Below are 16737 nucleotides of genomic sequence, written 5' to 3' on the forward strand. Positions count from 1 at the left end.
GGCTCTGCAAACTCATCTGATAGCCTGGCCAGCAGCAGCTCTGATCATAATCCCCTTTCCCTCTCTGACTTGCCCGGAATGTCTCTGAAAGAAGACGTGAGCGTGCCCCTCTGGGATCCTGCTGATCTCTCTAACCACAGTTTGAAAATGAGCAGGCCCATTCTCAGCCTGGTTCAAATTAGCTCCCATCAGTTTTACCCACTAGCACCTTTGATGGGAACTAATTAAACTCCTGTGACTTTTTCCCCCCTAGACTGTCTTTTTCTGCTCTGGAAGAGAGCACACCAAATTAGGCCCATCTGTCTAAACAGGAAGACAGCTACTTATCCCACTGGCAGGCTTCTTTTTCTACTGCGAAGCAACCTTAGGAGGTTCCCAAATGGCATGGGGAACTATGGTAACCCCAAATCAACAGGAGCTAGACTTCTAGGAAGCGCATTCTAGGGCTGTGTCAGCCATCGTCTACCAGCTCACAATGATCACGTCCTTGCCCAGTGAGATTGTCTGGGAAAACTGTACACTATGCTGTGAGCCTACCATTCATTCCAGCTCCAAATGACAACGAGCAAAAATTAAGGGTTGAAGCTAGAGCTCAATGGTACAGCACTAGCTCAGCAAGTACCAAGGACCTGGATTCAGTCCCCAACTCTGCAAAAACATGAACAATCAACACCAGCAGGGCAGGTGATGCAGCTAAGTTGGCAAAGTGTTTGCTTGGCATTATGAAGTTCTCCTCAGTTTCATCCCCAGCAATACATAAAGCCAACATGGTGCTGCAGGTCTACAGTCTCTGAGATTGGGAAGTCGAGGCAGGGATCAGAAGGTCAGGAACATGTCTTCCTAGCTAGTAAGTTCAAGATTAGACTAAGATACACGGAACTCTGTCTCAAAATATAAAACAGGGCCAATGAGATGGTTCAGAGGGTAAAGGACCTTGTCACCAAGCCTGACGACCTGCATTTGATCCTCAGGATTGTGGGAGGAAGAACGATTGCCCTGCCATCCACACAGACAGAAGGACAAAGTTAAGAAGAGCCAATGCCTTGGCAATAATGACGTCAATGTGCCATACTGGCCATGGTATTAGGCTCCTCAGACAGTATCTTTCTGCTTCCTTCTGACTCAGCTCAGTCTCAGTCAACTTTATTTAGCTAATACACATCTTAACAAATCACTAAATCAATGAACAGAAGGAAAATGTAAAATTAAGGGGGGCAAGATGACTCAGAAGTTAAGAACACTCGTCACCAAGTCTGGTGACATGAATTTGACCCTGGGATCCACATGATGGAAGGATAGCACCAACTTCTACAAGTTGCCCTCTGACTAGTACATACGTGTCCCATGGCACACATGCACACCCTGCCCCCATGCACATGTGCATATACAGACACATGTACATACACATACATAAATAATTATGTATAAATATAAAATAGAAGTGTACTTAAAAACACGTCAGTTATGATACAATGTCACTCTTGATTCAAGTTAACCATGACTAGGGCACACTGATGAAAGAAATTGATGGGCATAAAAATGCTGTATGACAGGCTTGATGGCACATCCCTGTATCGTGGCACTTACTGGTAGTCGTGAGCTGCTGTCCTCAGAAAGGAGGCTCTCGAGTCTGTAAGCTCAAGGTCAGTCTGGGCTACTTAGCAAGACCTCAAGATTAGAATACAATACAGCACAGTAAGTAAGGTCAGATAGAAAATTAGAAAGAGGCAAAGAAAACAAAAGAAAGAGGAAGGGGAAAAAAGGAAGGAAGGGAAATGAGTGCCAGGAGCATGAGACATTCACTTACAGGAATTCCTTATCACTACCCAAAGACTGATCCCTTCTTGAATACAAATCCTTTTATAAAACATCAAGCATTATTAGTAAAAGAATCACCCTACTTTTAACTCCTTATTTGGTCACCTAACTTTAATTTTTATGTTTCCATCTTAAGTAAATTAAAAGAACTTTTTAAAAAATAGAATAAACAAGATTGACTATGGGTGATTGTACCTACAGTCTCAACAATCCGTAAACCGGGGCAGGAGGGTTGGGAAGGTCAGCCTGAACTACCTGAGAGTGCCTACTGGGGGGGGTGGGCACACCAGCAGGGACACACCTTTTTAATCCTAGTGTCTGACAGGCAGAGAGAGGCTGTCTCTGCATCTGAAGTCAGTCTGATCTACTTAAAGAGTTTTAGGCCATCCAGGGCTATGTAGAGAGATTATTACAAAAAAAAAAAAAAAAAAAAGTCCAGGCTTGTTGATTCATATCTTTAATCCTAGACTTGGGAGGCAGAAGCAAGTGGATCTCTCGAGTTCCAGGACAGCCTGTTCAACAGAGCCAGTTCCAGGACAGCCAAAATTACATGATAGAGAGAGATCCTGTCTCAAAAAAGGAAAGAAAGAAAAGAAAAAGAAAAAGGAAGGAAGGAAGGAAGAAAAGAAAGGAAGAAGGGAGAGAGAGGCTCTCTCTCTCTCTCTCTCTCTCTCTCTCACACACACACACACATACTGCACACACAGGAGTTTCAGACAAACACACTCTTTCCAAAAATGTTCAAGGTAGAGGATGTCATTCTTCAAAACCAGGTTCATGCAGCCCCTAAGATAAGAAAGTGTTTGAAAGGAGCTCTTTAGGGATAGAGAAGTGGTTCATTCATCAGGGCAACGGCTAACAGGCATGGCACCCTGAACTCCATCCCCAGCACCGTGATGTATGCCTATAGTCCCAGAACCAGGCAAACTGAGGCAGGAGAATCAAAAGTTTATGAGCATCCTCGAATCCAGCAGGTTTGGGGCCACCTGGAACTATATGAGATCACTAAAAATCAGAGGGAGGGAATGTGAGACTGAATCCCTGGTTCTGACCCCACCCCCTCCAGTGGAGGTCATAGGTCCTGGCATCAAACTGAGAGGCAGGAAACTGAAATGGATCCAGTTTAAACTGGTAGATACAAGGAATGGGAAACACATTTTCCAGGCAGAGTACAGCTCAGGACTGCCAGTCCACAGTTAGAGTACAGCTCAGGACTGCCAGTCCACAGTTAGAGTACAGCTCAGGACTGCCAGTCCACAGTTAGAGTACAGCTCAGGACTGCCAGTCCACAGTTAGAGTACAGCTCAGGACTGCCAGTCCACAGTTAGACCTGGGGCTCCGCTAACTTCCGCACACAGATGTTTACACTTGAGACAAATGATTTCAATGTCCATAACTGAGAGAAGCAATAGTATCTTGAAAGATAATGGCTGTAAAGAGATCCCAATAACCCTAGAGAACCGCAATAAAGTGTTCAGTAAAGACGTAGGGGGGACTGGAGAGATGGCTCAGCGGTTAAGAGCATTGCCTGCTCTTCCAGAGGTCCTGAGTTCAATTCCCAGCAACCACATGGTAGCTCACAACCATCTGTAATGAGGCCTGGTGCCCTCTTCAGGCCTGCACATAGACAGAATATTGTATACATAATAAACAAATAAACAAATAATCAAATAAATAAATAAAATTTAAAAGGAAGAAGTAGGAAGTGATTCTTTTAAAAAAAATATTGTCCAAGATAGTCATACAGATTTTTTTTAATGATCAGACAAACACTGAAGCTCACATGAAACCTCTTACTGCCAGGGGGAGAAGTTATGATTGACTTCTGGCTTCTTTAAACATCATTTTCCTTTTCAAAGGCTCACTGGCAGAGAATTTACCGAACTCATCCAAGGCTTGGGGTTCAATTCCCAGGACCCATTGGGGTGGGGGAGGGGTGGACCAGAAAGAAAGACACAAGGAAGAAAATGAAGGAAAGAACTTGCCTTGGCAAGTCCTCAGCTGTTAGTCAATAAAATATACAATATCAACTGGCTAATGATAGAAATGTCCTTTCTCTTTAATATTTCAAAAAAGGAAGGAAGGAAGGAAGGAAGGAAAGAAGGAAGGAAGGAAGGAAGGAAGGAAGGAAGGAAGGAAGGAAGGAAGGAAGGAAGGAAGGAAGGAAGGAAGGAAGGAAGGAAAGTTGCTCTAGCCTTTCAATGACTATATAAGTTTGGTGAATATTCAATCTAAAGAACAGGGTTGTTCTTTTGGGCATCTGGCATTTCACCACACCTAGCCAGAAGCTGATTGACTGAGGCTTCAGTTACAGCTGAGGCTGTAAGAAGAACCAAGGGGCTGCAAGACCGGGAGCATCGATGGGTACTGCCCCCCCCCCAACAGTAGCCGTTTCCCACAGCCACACACTCACCACATCGAGGTCCTGGGAAACTCGCCGTTTCCGAAGCTCCTCCATCCGCTCACAAACATCCGAGAAGCAGGTATTGTAATAATCCGCATACTGCTGCGCCAGGTCGTCAATGTTTCCCAGGGAACCATCCTGAGGGGAGGAGGAGAGAGGAAAAAGACAGAGGTCAGGTGGGTCTACTCTGGAAAATCCTCACAGCATTGAATCCCCGGCTGCCGCGTGTTACAGACATATGGCTGATACTCAATACCTCGCGGACAGAGGCCAGGCTAGGTTGGAAATGGAACCAGTTCTTTTCCTGATAGTATTTTTGGGTAAAGTAGCTCAGAGTAGCTCCCTGTAGATCCCAGGGCTAACAAGAAGCCAGGTCTCTCTTGATCTACTGAGACCACAGCCACAGAAACCCACTCATCCCTGCCAAGAATGGCTGAGAGAGGAGCCACCAGGGAAGGAAGTGTAGTTAACAGCCACTGTACCAGGCTCGCTGACACGCATGGCTGCTTGGCATTTCCCAGAAAGCTACTGAAAGTCCCAGATGTCCAAAACTCTGGACGAATCCTGCGACTCAAGGCCTCACGGTAGGAGGCCACATCTAGAGCATCCTGTGTCCCCTCAACAAGAGATAGAAAAAAAAAGAGAAAGCCTTTAGTCATCTGTGTTTGCTAGGAGTCATTATTCACGGTTGTCTTCATTAATATTCATGCTATTCATTAGATTTATTATTCATTAGGCATTCAGGCGCAAGTTCACCTAAATAAGTAAACATGTCACTTGTCTCTTCAGAGGCAGGTCTCCAGGTAGTCCCACGAGTTTACATCCATTTCTGTGATCTCTCAATTATCTAGCCGGGAGCTCATGTCTCAACCTCTGGGTGACTCTAGGTTGATGACAGCACCCACCAGACAGTCAGCAGGAAGGGAGCATCACCTCCGAACACACCAACCGCCTGTGCAACGCTTACTACCCGGTGGCGTTCGCTATAAGAGGTAATCATACTGCAGTTTTCCTCACGGCTAGAAGCACACGTCTGAACACGCACACAGAGGGTGACCGGAATGCTGTGTCTGTGTGTGTGAGCTTTGCATTTCTTCTAGCATGTCTTCCATCCAGAAGGTATTTCGCCTCCTCTATTTCTTGGCCTCCCCATGTTTTCCCTAATTTAGTGACCAGGTGACTTGACTGGGAGAGATAAGAAGATTGCATACTCAACCATTCTCACTGCCGACTGGTCACCAGCCCCTTAGGTTATTAATGTTAGGGTATTGTCTGTATCCACAAATCTCTCCAAGCAAAGCAGCCTTACAGACAGGAGAATTCAGGTTAAATGCCTCCCAAAGTCTTCCTGCTATAGATTAAGCCCTAGTTGGGAGGTCTACAACAGAGCTAGTAACCACCTCCTCCTACTTCTGCATTTTTTTGATTTCAGGAACTACGGGAAGGGAGAAACAGAAATTGAAATAAATGGTTTTCTAGAAATGTCCCTTCCTTTCGACCATTAACACACTCAGCCTTGGAGGGAGCTGCCTCAGAGTGCCTAGCACACAGAGAGGAAGACAGAGACACAAGCAAGGCCAGTAAGGTCTGTGAGCATTTGAACATGTCTGGGCAAAAATTATTCTCCAAGTACAAGTCAGCCTGTCTGAAAAACACAGCCTAGACGCAGCCAGAGAGAAGGGAATCCACCATCTGCCCTCCCGGTCGTCAGTGGGGAACACGACGGCAAGATGGAGGTATGGGGGAAGACAAACATGTCCCTTTCTCAGCGTGTCTGTTGTCTGACTCACTGGCATGCGTCAGCTCCAACAATATCCAGGCCTCTAGAGAATACTGGGTTCCTCGGGTTCTAGGTCTTTCCACATTGAGATGCTATCTTCAACCATAAATTTCTATCTGCATCCATCAAAGAAACAACACACTTGTCTCATTGGACCAAATACACTAGCTCCATCTTCTAATACCCACGTGGGCTCACTGAACACGTCATATTTCAAATGGTCCCTTTGCCTGCTCTGTGTGTATGTGTGTGTGTGTGTGTATATCAGTGTGTCTGTCTGTCTGTCTATGCAGTGCCCATTGAGGCCAGAGGCAGGTACTAGATCCCCTGTACCTAGTGAAAGACAGTTTTGAGACACTCTGTGAGTGCTGGAAATCAAACTTAGGTCCTCTGCAAGAACATTAAGTACAGGAGCTGGAGAGATGGCTCAGAGGTTAAGAGCACTGACTGCTCTCAGAGGTCCTGAGTTCAATTCCCAGCAAACACATGGTGGCTCACAGCCATCCTTAATGAGATCTGGTGCCCTCTTCTGACCTGCAGGCAGACATACAGGCAGAACATTGTAGATATAATAATATTTTTGTTTTTGAACAACAAAAAACCAACCCCCCTCTCTCACACATACATAGACACTCCAAATAGATTTTCAGCTTCTCTCACGCATAGCCACCAATATTTAGCCGTGAATGTGGCTCAGCTGGTAGAGTACTTGCACAGTATACACAGAGTCCTAGGTTCAATCCCCAGCACCCTATAAACAGGGTCTAGTGGAGTGATTCTCAACCTGTGGGTCGAGACCCCTTTGGAGTAGAGGTTACACAACCGTTTCACAGCATGGCCTAAAACCTCCCACCCTGCACATCCAATGTTTACATTACAATTTGTAACAGTAGCAAGCTTACAGCTACAAAGTAGCAATGAAAATAGCTTCATGGTTGGGGGTCACTACAACATGAGGAATTGTATTAAAGAGTGGCAGCATTAGGGAGATTGGGAAGCACTGGTTCTGTGATTCACACCTATAATCCCAGCACATAGGAGGTGGGGGACAGGAGGATCAGAAGTTCGAGATCATCCTTAGCTACATTGCTAGTTGGAGACTGGACTGAAGATATACAAGACCCTGTATCAAACAAACAAACAGAATGGATACTTATATACACCTTTCCCTATTTGTAAACTATGGAAACAGTCACACTGGCTCCTTTCTTGGACAATCCAAAACACCTAAAAACATCAAAAGACAAGCCATTACAAAACTATATACAAGCTATGCTTTTTTTCACACTCATCATCGGTCCTTCAATATCAATATCACCAATTTGGTTCTAAAGCCTTGGTTACTGGTGGTTTCTCATGCCAGTCCAACGGTTGGCTTTTTAACTCCACCCTGCATCAATCAGAACTCCCCCTGGTCCTCTGGCAGTCTAAAAAAAGCAGATCTGTTGCTCCTGAGAAAGCAAGCATCTGTTCTGCTCCAGTCAGGCCACAGCCAGAACATATTTCACACCTTCAATGTGGCCATGTGGCCAATCTTCATTTGTCGCTCAGTGGGTAAGAATTTAAAGTGGGGTGGCACAGCTGCCTTTACATGCACCCGAATCACTCTCCAGATGTGCAGTGAGGCCCCGTAATTACTACCTTCATGGGCCCTGATGATTTAAAGGCCAAAATGGTGAAAGACTACAAGAACGTAAGCGTGTTTTAAGAGTAGGACTTGTCTGCCATGTCCACAAAATTATCTTTTATATCCCAATCGAATAGAACCACGGAAATACCTGGTGATTTTCTCTTTATCCACTCAAACTCCAAGCTCTTAAAAAAAAAAAAAAGGAAACAAGTAATAATGACGAGGAAGGAAGGAGACCCTGGGCAATGATGAATTTTATGGTCTTGATGACAGCTACGGTTTCTGTGGGGAGTCTGGTCTGCAAACTCATCCAGGTGTATGCATTAAATATGCAAAGCTTTTTATGGGACCATTATCTCAGAATCTGTTCTCTTCTGGGCAATGTTTTTGGGTGGTGGGGGCTGGGGGCGGGGAGTTAATTTATGTGCTTAACTAACTTGCTCCTGTTTGAGATGGATGCAGAGCCACTCCAGGGAAAGATCTACTCCCACTACGGATTGGCACCATGAGCCTGATAACACCGCTGACCTTATGCCCCAAACAGCATTCTGTTTCCGCTTTTGAAGACAGCCTCGCTATAGAGTCCAGGCTGACCTCAAGCACATAGCAATCATGCTGCCTCAGCCTCCCCAGTGTTAGAATTCCAGGTGCGGGCCAAAACACCCAGCCTGCATATTTCTCCCCAGAAAGCTCACATCAAGGGGCACTGGTAATATAAAATAATCTTCTAACAAAAATATGACTAAATTATGCCTATAATTACCATCACGAATACCATTCAGAAGACACTGAGATTTTTTTTTCTTTTCTTTTCTTTTTTTTTTTAAGAATTTATTATGTATACAACATTCCTTCTATGTATGCTTGCATGCCAGAAGGGGGCACCAAATTTCATTATAGATGGCTGCCAGCCACCATGTGGTTGCTGGGAATTGAACTCAGGACCTCTGGAAGAGCAGTCAGTGCTCTTAACCTCTGAGCCATCTTTCCAGCCCTTGTTTTTTTCTTTTAAAGTATTTGGTGTTGAAGCTAGACAGACAAGCGGGGAGTCAATGAGCACTTGCTGCTCTTGCTGAGAACCCGAGTTCAGTCCCCAGCACCCACATCAGGAGGCTCAAGGGACTCTATCTTCAGCTCCAGGGGAGCTGAAACCTCCAGCCTCCTCCAGCACCTGCACTCACATGGACAGACCCATGTGATATGTTTTTAATTAGGTATTCAGCTTCTGTTCTAGATTTATTAACTGCCTAATCTCTTTCACTTCCTTATTTTGCCTTACTTTTTCTTTTCTTTTTGTTTCTCATAAATGAAACTAACCCAGTACATAACCTGCATTTAGGAAGAAAATAAACTTCATTTCCTTAAGACTGTTTAAGACTGTTAAAATTGGAGATACATTATCTTCCTGTAAGGATTGTCTTCCCCTTCCATCTTTAGAAACAAGAAGAAAGGTTGCAGGCAAGTCCAACGTCTCTTTCCATACCACAGAAGAATACAGAACCCACACCTAGCACCACCATCCATACGGTCCCTGTGAACAAAATCACACCAGCATGGTCAGTTCAGTGAACGACAAACTGTAATTCCCTCCTGAGGCCACAGAACACATGTATATCCAGCACAAAACCAGGGACAAAGTCCTTTGACCAAGCAGCTCAAACGGAACGGACTGCTGCTGCGATTTATGGGAAGGAACAGCTTTGCTCTCTCAACAGCTGTCTTAACAGCGTATCCCAATGCACTTTCTGTCTCTGGAAAATGCAGAACTGAAATTCTAGGGGACTAGAAGCCGCACATATGGCTACTTTGGCTACTTTTGCTCTCCTCTCCCCAGATGTCTTCTATGGCCTAAAACATCTTGACAGAATTGAAGAAGGGTGAAGGAGGAAAAACAAAGAAGACAGTCCCGAAAACACCAGGAGCTGCACTGAGGCAGACTTGTGTGGATTATATATACAAATGAATACAAGTGGGCTAGTGTGCTTCTTAGCTCTTTAATAATAAATGGTTATTCCTGTGTGTGTGTGTGTGTGTGTGTGTGTGCGCGTGTGTGTGCCCGTGTGTGTGCATGCATGTGTGTGTGCGTGCGTGAGAGAGAGAGAGAGAGAGAGAGAGAGAGAGAGAGAGAGAGAGAGAGAGAGAGAAACGTGTATGCAGGTGCCCAAGGAGTCCAGAGAGCACATCAGATCTAGAGCTGGAGTTACAGGTAGTTATGAGCTGCCTAAGATGTGTATTGGGAACCGAACTCTGGTCCCCTTGAAAAGCAGTTAGACCCTTAACTGCTGAGTCATTCATTTCTCCAACCCCCTAACTTCTTAGATTAAAGCCTTGATTTTACTGTAACTTCTTAGAGTCGAGGGGGAGAAAGGGAAGTGAACTCCTCGTTTGGACTGCTTCTCGTTTTCGATTCTTCTAAGTATCGGATGATATATTTTATAAACTATAAGTTATGTTTTATTTATATTACTCCTTGTTCCTCAGAAAGACAAAGAAAAGTGTGAGTCCATGAATGAGCACACACATGCAAACACACATACACACACACCCTCCAAGCCAAATCCATTAAAAGAAATCACTACACTCCAAGGAAGCCTAGCTAATCTCCTGAACTGAATTCACAGTGTGTTTTCATTCTTAATTAGCTTGCTTAAAGACTTAGAGCTGACGCACACTGTCGGTAGCCTATCGAGTAAACCTGCTTCAACACACAAAGGACTTGAACCTGGGTTTCTGCATTCAGTCTCACTGAATCCGTGCAATGGCACTGTTCAAACCAACTCCGTCACCCCATCCCATCCCTTCCTGTTGTGTAGCTTTAGAGAAATGTGTTGAACATATAATTGATCTCAAATAACTTGACTAATCTCTAAGGAATCATTCCTACTATTTCTACAGATGGTTTGGACTGGAACACAGTTCAGGGAAACAAATTAACACATAACAACTACGTATATACAGTAAGGGGAATTCTGAGATCATGGAGACAGGGAGGGAGGCCTCAGGGAGTGTGTGCGCCCACATGGCAGGTGGCTGGAGAAGGGCTGACTTCATGCCTTCCATTCCCCTCTCCAAAATACCCAGAACTTGCCAGAACCTATATGAATAACTCTCACTTTGGCAAATGAGGTCCTACTATTGTGTTAGGGTGTGTCCCGGTTAACACAGGCTGTTCGTGAGAGAAGACAGGATGGAGCACTCGCTCGTTCTTCAGTGCTTGGCTCTCAAAGCTACACTGTTGGGTTCCACACAATCTAGAGGAAAAAATATCAGGGGTGGAGAATGTGGCTATAAAACACACTCAATGAGTGTTATATCTACTCACAAGCATCTATTAATACAATTCAATGTTTTTTTAGCTTTTGTCTAGCATGTCGGAAGCCATGGGTTTGATCCCAGCATCACAGATACAATGACATAAACAAAACATACTTCACTACATCTAGATGTGGCAACTGGTATTAATATGATATAAAAATCACGAAACATGAATATGTATTGTTAGTGTGTCCCTTGGTTTACCTAATGTGGCTGTATGGTTAAGTAACGGGAATGTGTTGAAGGGACTTGGTAAACTGTATGCACAGCATACGGTCCCCTTTGCAATCGCTGTCTCCTAAAGATTCACCGTGTTAGCTATCAGTGATGGGAACCCGACTTGAAAAAGCAGTAGAGAGCAGGGCACCAATAATGTGCTTTTTAAATACAAGTATAAATTCAGTTCCCCGGGGCATACTCAGATTTAACGGATGGCAATCTTAGACTGAACTCATTTTCCATGTCTAAACTGCCCTGAGCTTCCCAGAATCACAGGCCTGGAAAGAACAGCAGAGCTAGCTGGATGGGAATGAAGTCACAATTTTAGGCCATGTTCACAGATTTTGATGAGGGTGAATCACACTTCTCTCAGGCTGACCTTGGCACACGAGCCCTGAGAATGTAGGCAGTTTTATTAAGTATGACTGACCAAGATCTGACTGGAAAAAACTAGTCTATGATAGTCCCAAATTGTAGCAGTTAAGTATCGCAATCACGAAACTTCTGACGACGTTTTAAATTCTCTACAGTGTGCAAGTCCTTTGTCACGTTTGAGAATTCTGTTCTGTAGAAAATGATAATCTGCTTGAGGTCCGGCTGGCCTTTTCTGCTGGACTTCCGCCTAACCTTTCCTTAGTGTAAACGGCAAAAGCTCCGTCCTAGTCAACTCCATCAAACCTGACGGACAGCAACCACCACACTTGTGACTCCTAAACTGCTTTGTGACGAGGTTGCCAAAAAGCCATATGTTTAAGAACAAGGAATACCTACAAGGTCTGCATGGTGTCTGGACCCCAGACATTGGTGCCCACCTCGTACTCCCCACGACACATAAATGGCCTGATGTGATAATCCTGTTTTGCCTACAAATCATGGAACTGGGAGAGGCAGGAAAGGCACAGAGATGAGAGTCAGCCATAAAATTGACAACTCTAGTGGTGACTGGGCCATTCTGTGACGGTCTCTCTACTTCTGAACACATGTGAAATTTTCTATTATAAAGGGTCTTTTGTTTATGTGCTTGCTATCACCGTGAGGCCCCGTAGAGGTTTGGAAGCCTTCAGCTAGAACTCACTCATTTTTGCACCCTCAGGACCTAACTCCACAGCAATACCCAACATTTAATCAGTAACCCCAAAAACATTCCTATCAGATAGATGTGTGTGTGTGTGTGTGAAGGCTAGAGCTTTCGGCTCTTCCTGAGAGAATTATGGAGTTCAGTCAGCAGCTATGAACTGAGGGATTTCCAACTAAACCAGATTTCTTTAAATGATGTTATTTTGATTTACCTGTTTGTATTTGGATTGTGACACCACCGTGCCATGCATAGGGAGGACAAAAGACAGCTTGTGGGGGTCAGCTGTCATCCACCATGTGGGTCCCAGGGATCTATGCACCCAGCGTCATGAGGCATGGTGGCAAGCTTTTTACCTTCGGAGTCATCCCACTGGCCCTAAACCATCATTTTATTGCACAATGGTGCGCTTTTAGTCAATTCCTGTTCTCACTGACCTTAGACCCACAACGCAAGTCTCGTGAGTGAGACAACGAAACCGGAACGTAGCACTAGAAACTGTGGTCAATGAAAAACCGTGGGAAGCGTGGTTCCTGGCAGAAGTAACAACTGTAATTCTTGAGTATGAAGAGAGAGCCCAACCAACAGCTGTTCCTAGAAGAAAGGCTACGTAAGGTTAACACATCAGGTTGCAGATTGTGACAGGCCAGGGACCAATGAGCAGACCATAGGTTTAGGGCTTCTGTCTGAATCAATAATCACACAAAGCTATTCAAGCTGAGAGACAGAGGGCAAGAATTCTGCTTGAAATAGACATGTGCTTCAGGACAATCAAATAACACAGACTTTAAAGACATCTCATTAACAGCACATTACACATGGAAACCTCCTTGAGACTTGTGGTACGGCGGCACCTTGTCTCTCACCAGCTAGAAAACCACCACTAATAAAATGAGGAACCGATCCAGGAAGCTCATTTGGTCCTTTCCACTGTGTCTTACTTCTGTCAAATTATGAAACCATCCATGCTGCTGACACCAGAATTCATCACATAAGGGATGCTAAGAGAACCACCACCAGGGTGTGTATCCTATGATCCACTCCAGCAGACCCCTTCCTCACTTTACCACCGAAAAGCTGGTACCCCAATAGTAAAGGTAAGGCCTCCTTGAGAATTAGTCCCTTTTTCCAGGGATAGCTGAGCACCCAGGGAAAGAAAAGCTACAAGGAATAAGAATGGCCTGTGGAAGAAGGAATCACACTGTGGCATTTCATCCTGTGCCTCCTCCAACTATAAAATGGGTACAGTGTTGCTAGCAATGGGCTCTGATCTTAAGTAAAATGTATATAGTCCAAATCTATGAGGCAACTGGTACTGTCATCCTCCCCATCAACAGGAAGGCAAAAGTCTCCCCATTGGTTAGAAAAACCAGGCCATATCACATGGTCACTCACAGGATTCCATTTTAGTACACACTGAGACACCCAAAATGTCAGGAAGGGTCTTACAGATGGCTTCTTCTGTTTACTTTATTTTAAAGATGAGAAAATAGAAGCTAAGGACGAAAGGGAGTGATCTGTCTCAGAAGACAGGAAACCAAGTTTCTTAAATCAGCTAAAAATACTCAACATACCAAAGGCCATAAATTTTGATGTAATCCAAAGGTTGTTATTTCTTCCTGCTTATCTGCCTTTTCCTTTCTCTTTTTCATTTTGGGGCAGGGTGTCTCACTATGTAGCCCAGGCTAGCCTGGAACTCACTATATATCCCTGGCTGGTTTGGAACTTGCTATGCAGACCAGGCTGTGTTTGAACCCACGGAAATCTATCTGCCTGTCTCTGCCTCCTGAGTGCTGGCAGCCAAGGTATGCGCCACCACTATGACCCAAAGCAGCTTCTTAGAGCTAAAGGGATAAAGGGAGAGTTCACTGGTGTAGTATGGCCAATTAAGGTCACTAAAGACTTGCCATTGACTGTGATGCCAACATGAATATTAAGAGTTTAAAACAAAGATTATGTTAAAAAAAAAAAAAGACTTAAGTAGTCAGTAGTGCATGCCTTTAATCCCAAGTGGATCTCTCAGTTCAAGGCCAGCCTGATCTACAAAGTGAGTTCCAGGTCAGCCAGGGTTACACAGAGGAGCAAACACGAGAAGCTTGTCTGGCTGAGTCCTTGGTATTCCGCTTACATCAGACAGGCAATAGAACAGGAAAGCACAGCTGGAAAGCCTCAGGCCCAGGTGTAGAAAGAAAGCAAACAAAACTGCATCGCTGGCGTCTCAGAGACGCTAGCATTTCGACTTCTAGGGTAGTGGCAGAAAGGCAGGCCCCATGCTGAGGCTGAAGGAGAAACCTCTGGATCCTATTTGCAGACAACTGTTTCCAAACCCTTCAGCCCTTGCTTCAGGAGAGACCAACTGCTGGACATCTTTCCAAAGTCAGGAAGAAAACCAACTCTCCCAGGTGTCTGGAAAGCAACCCAAGACAAGCTTCTGGAGTTTGCTCGGAAGGCCAAAGCGGTCACGTGGAAGAATCGTGCTAAGAATTCCATTCCGAGAGTCAAGTTCACACACAGGTCAGGGGTGAGAGAAGTGCTGGTTTCACCCTCAACAACTCTCTGGCCCCTAAGGTACAGAGAGCGTCGGCTCCACACAAAGGCTCTTACATATGAGTACGCCTGTTTCGACAGCTGTCTGTCCATCTACCCCCACATCTGTGTGAGACTCCCCAGAGGATGGGATGGTCACTCTGACTTTGCAGTTTCTCGGGAGCTAAAGGTTCTTCGCGCACCACATCATTACCACTCAGAATGGTCTCAAGTTTCATCATAAAAGACATTTGCTTCCGCCACGTTATATAGTGGAATAACTCTGGAAAGACATCGGACGCACATGGGTTTGTTTTCATCCTCCATAAGACCATGTGAGAAACTGAGAGTGGAAAGTGCTTGCTTGCTACCCAGCTCTGCTCTGGAAACTGTGCATTTTTCTGAGGCCTGCAGCAACAGCTCGACAGTGAAGGATGCACACCTGTCTTCCTAGCTCCTATCAAGAGAAGGAAAACGTCCACTTTCTCAGGCTGCTCCTGAGCTGGGAGTTTAAGTAACAGCCCAGGCTCTTATGTGTGACATCTAATGTTCTGGTATCTATGGCCCTTTTGGGGAAGAGCTATTGATTTAACTAAGTGTGAGCATTTCCATCAACTCAGTCAACTCTTGGGGACCAGCCATACTCGCCAACATCCCCACCTTTTCATTCATGCTCTTGAGTCTACAAGGATGCTATCTCGTACATGTAATAAACTAGTTAGGACACGCCCACCTTTGACCCAGGCTGTTTGACTCTTCTCAATGGCCCTATAAAAGGGTTGGTGGGGATAGCTTCACTTTCTTCTCTGTGATGTGGATAGAATAAATATTTTTACTTTAATTACGTGCCACATTGTTGGTGGGGGAGCCTACCAAGAAATTTAAATGTGCTATCTGAATTTAGAGTGGTTTGTGGATGGGAAGGTTACTGTTGATTTGGAGGAGTTGTTTCTGGTTTTCTTTTTTCTTTTTTTTTCTTCTTTTTGCTTTTACTCTTTTTAAAGGGAAGTCTGAGTCTGTCGAGACAGACTGCTTCTCCATGTACAAACCCAGCAGCAGTTCAATAATGCATTTTATACCTGGCCACTGAAGCCTGGGTTCCCTCCCTCTGAATAAAGTGGTTGGAACCTAACAGACCATGTCCCACTGAGCAGACAGACTCATCCTTAAGTTCCTGCTTCAGTCTGAGTAAAGGCCACTGTCTCTATGAGGATATAAAACTGAAAGGCAACACAGGGAAGGAGAGATGGCTCAGCAGAGAAGAGCACTGGCTCAGAGGACCAGAGTTCAATCCCCGACACCTGCCTGGAGGCTCCCAGGTTTCTCTAAGTCCAGTTTCTGGGGATCCCTTTGCAGACACTAAGAACTCAAATGGAACACAGACGTACATACAGACAAAACACCCAGACACCAAAAAGATTTAAACCTTAAATAATAATAAAACAAAAAGAGGCAACAGACCTGCAGATGTCCTGCCTGGCTCAACCCTCACCTCTAGGAACTGTGCCCAGTGCACACAGGCTGCCCCATCCTTCAACGAACCATGCCTGCTAAGCCTTTGCTGAGCTTGGACAAAGCCAACCTCTCTCTCTGCACAGTGCCTACCTCTCTCTCTGCCCAGTACCTACCTCTCTCTCTGCCTGCACTTTTTTCTTAATTACCCTCACCTGCAGATGTCCTTCAGATCCAGAGTCTCGGTGGCCTGGGTCAGTAGCTCAGTTGGTAGAGCGCTTGCCTGGTAGTCACAAAACCCTGGGATCAATCTCAGCTCTGCATAACATAGATATTATTCTATACCACAGCTTAGCACTGGGGATGTGGAAAGAAGATAATCCAGAGTATGGAGTTCAAGTCCGTCTGGGATATCAGGGACCCTGCCTCAAAAGAAATTAAATAAATACATAAACAAACTGCGGTCTCCCTCCCTATAATCAAAGTCTCTAACCTCACTCTCTACCTTATATTCTTTT

The 16737-nt window shown here is 44.9% G+C and overlaps 1 protein-coding gene across 4 annotated transcripts in view; it reads right to left on the reverse strand.

The window, feature by feature from the left end:
• Window positions 1-16737, reverse strand: part of Sash1 (SAM and SH3 domain containing 1) — a 168552-nt gene that overhangs the window by 125141 nt on the left and 26674 nt on the right. For all 4 annotated transcript variants that reach the window (XM_057761365.1, XM_057761364.1, XM_057761367.1 and 1 more), the window contains exon 2: window positions 4232-4360. In XM_057761365.1, the coding sequence (XP_057617348.1) occupies window positions 4232-4360 (129 nt within the window). The remainder of the gene's footprint in view (window positions 1-4231; window positions 4361-16737) is intronic.

The sequence above is a fragment of the Chionomys nivalis genome, chromosome 2 (genome assembly GCF_950005125.1).
Source record: "Chionomys nivalis chromosome 2, mChiNiv1.1, whole genome shotgun sequence".
Lineage (NCBI taxonomy): Eukaryota > Metazoa > Chordata > Mammalia > Rodentia > Cricetidae > Chionomys > Chionomys nivalis.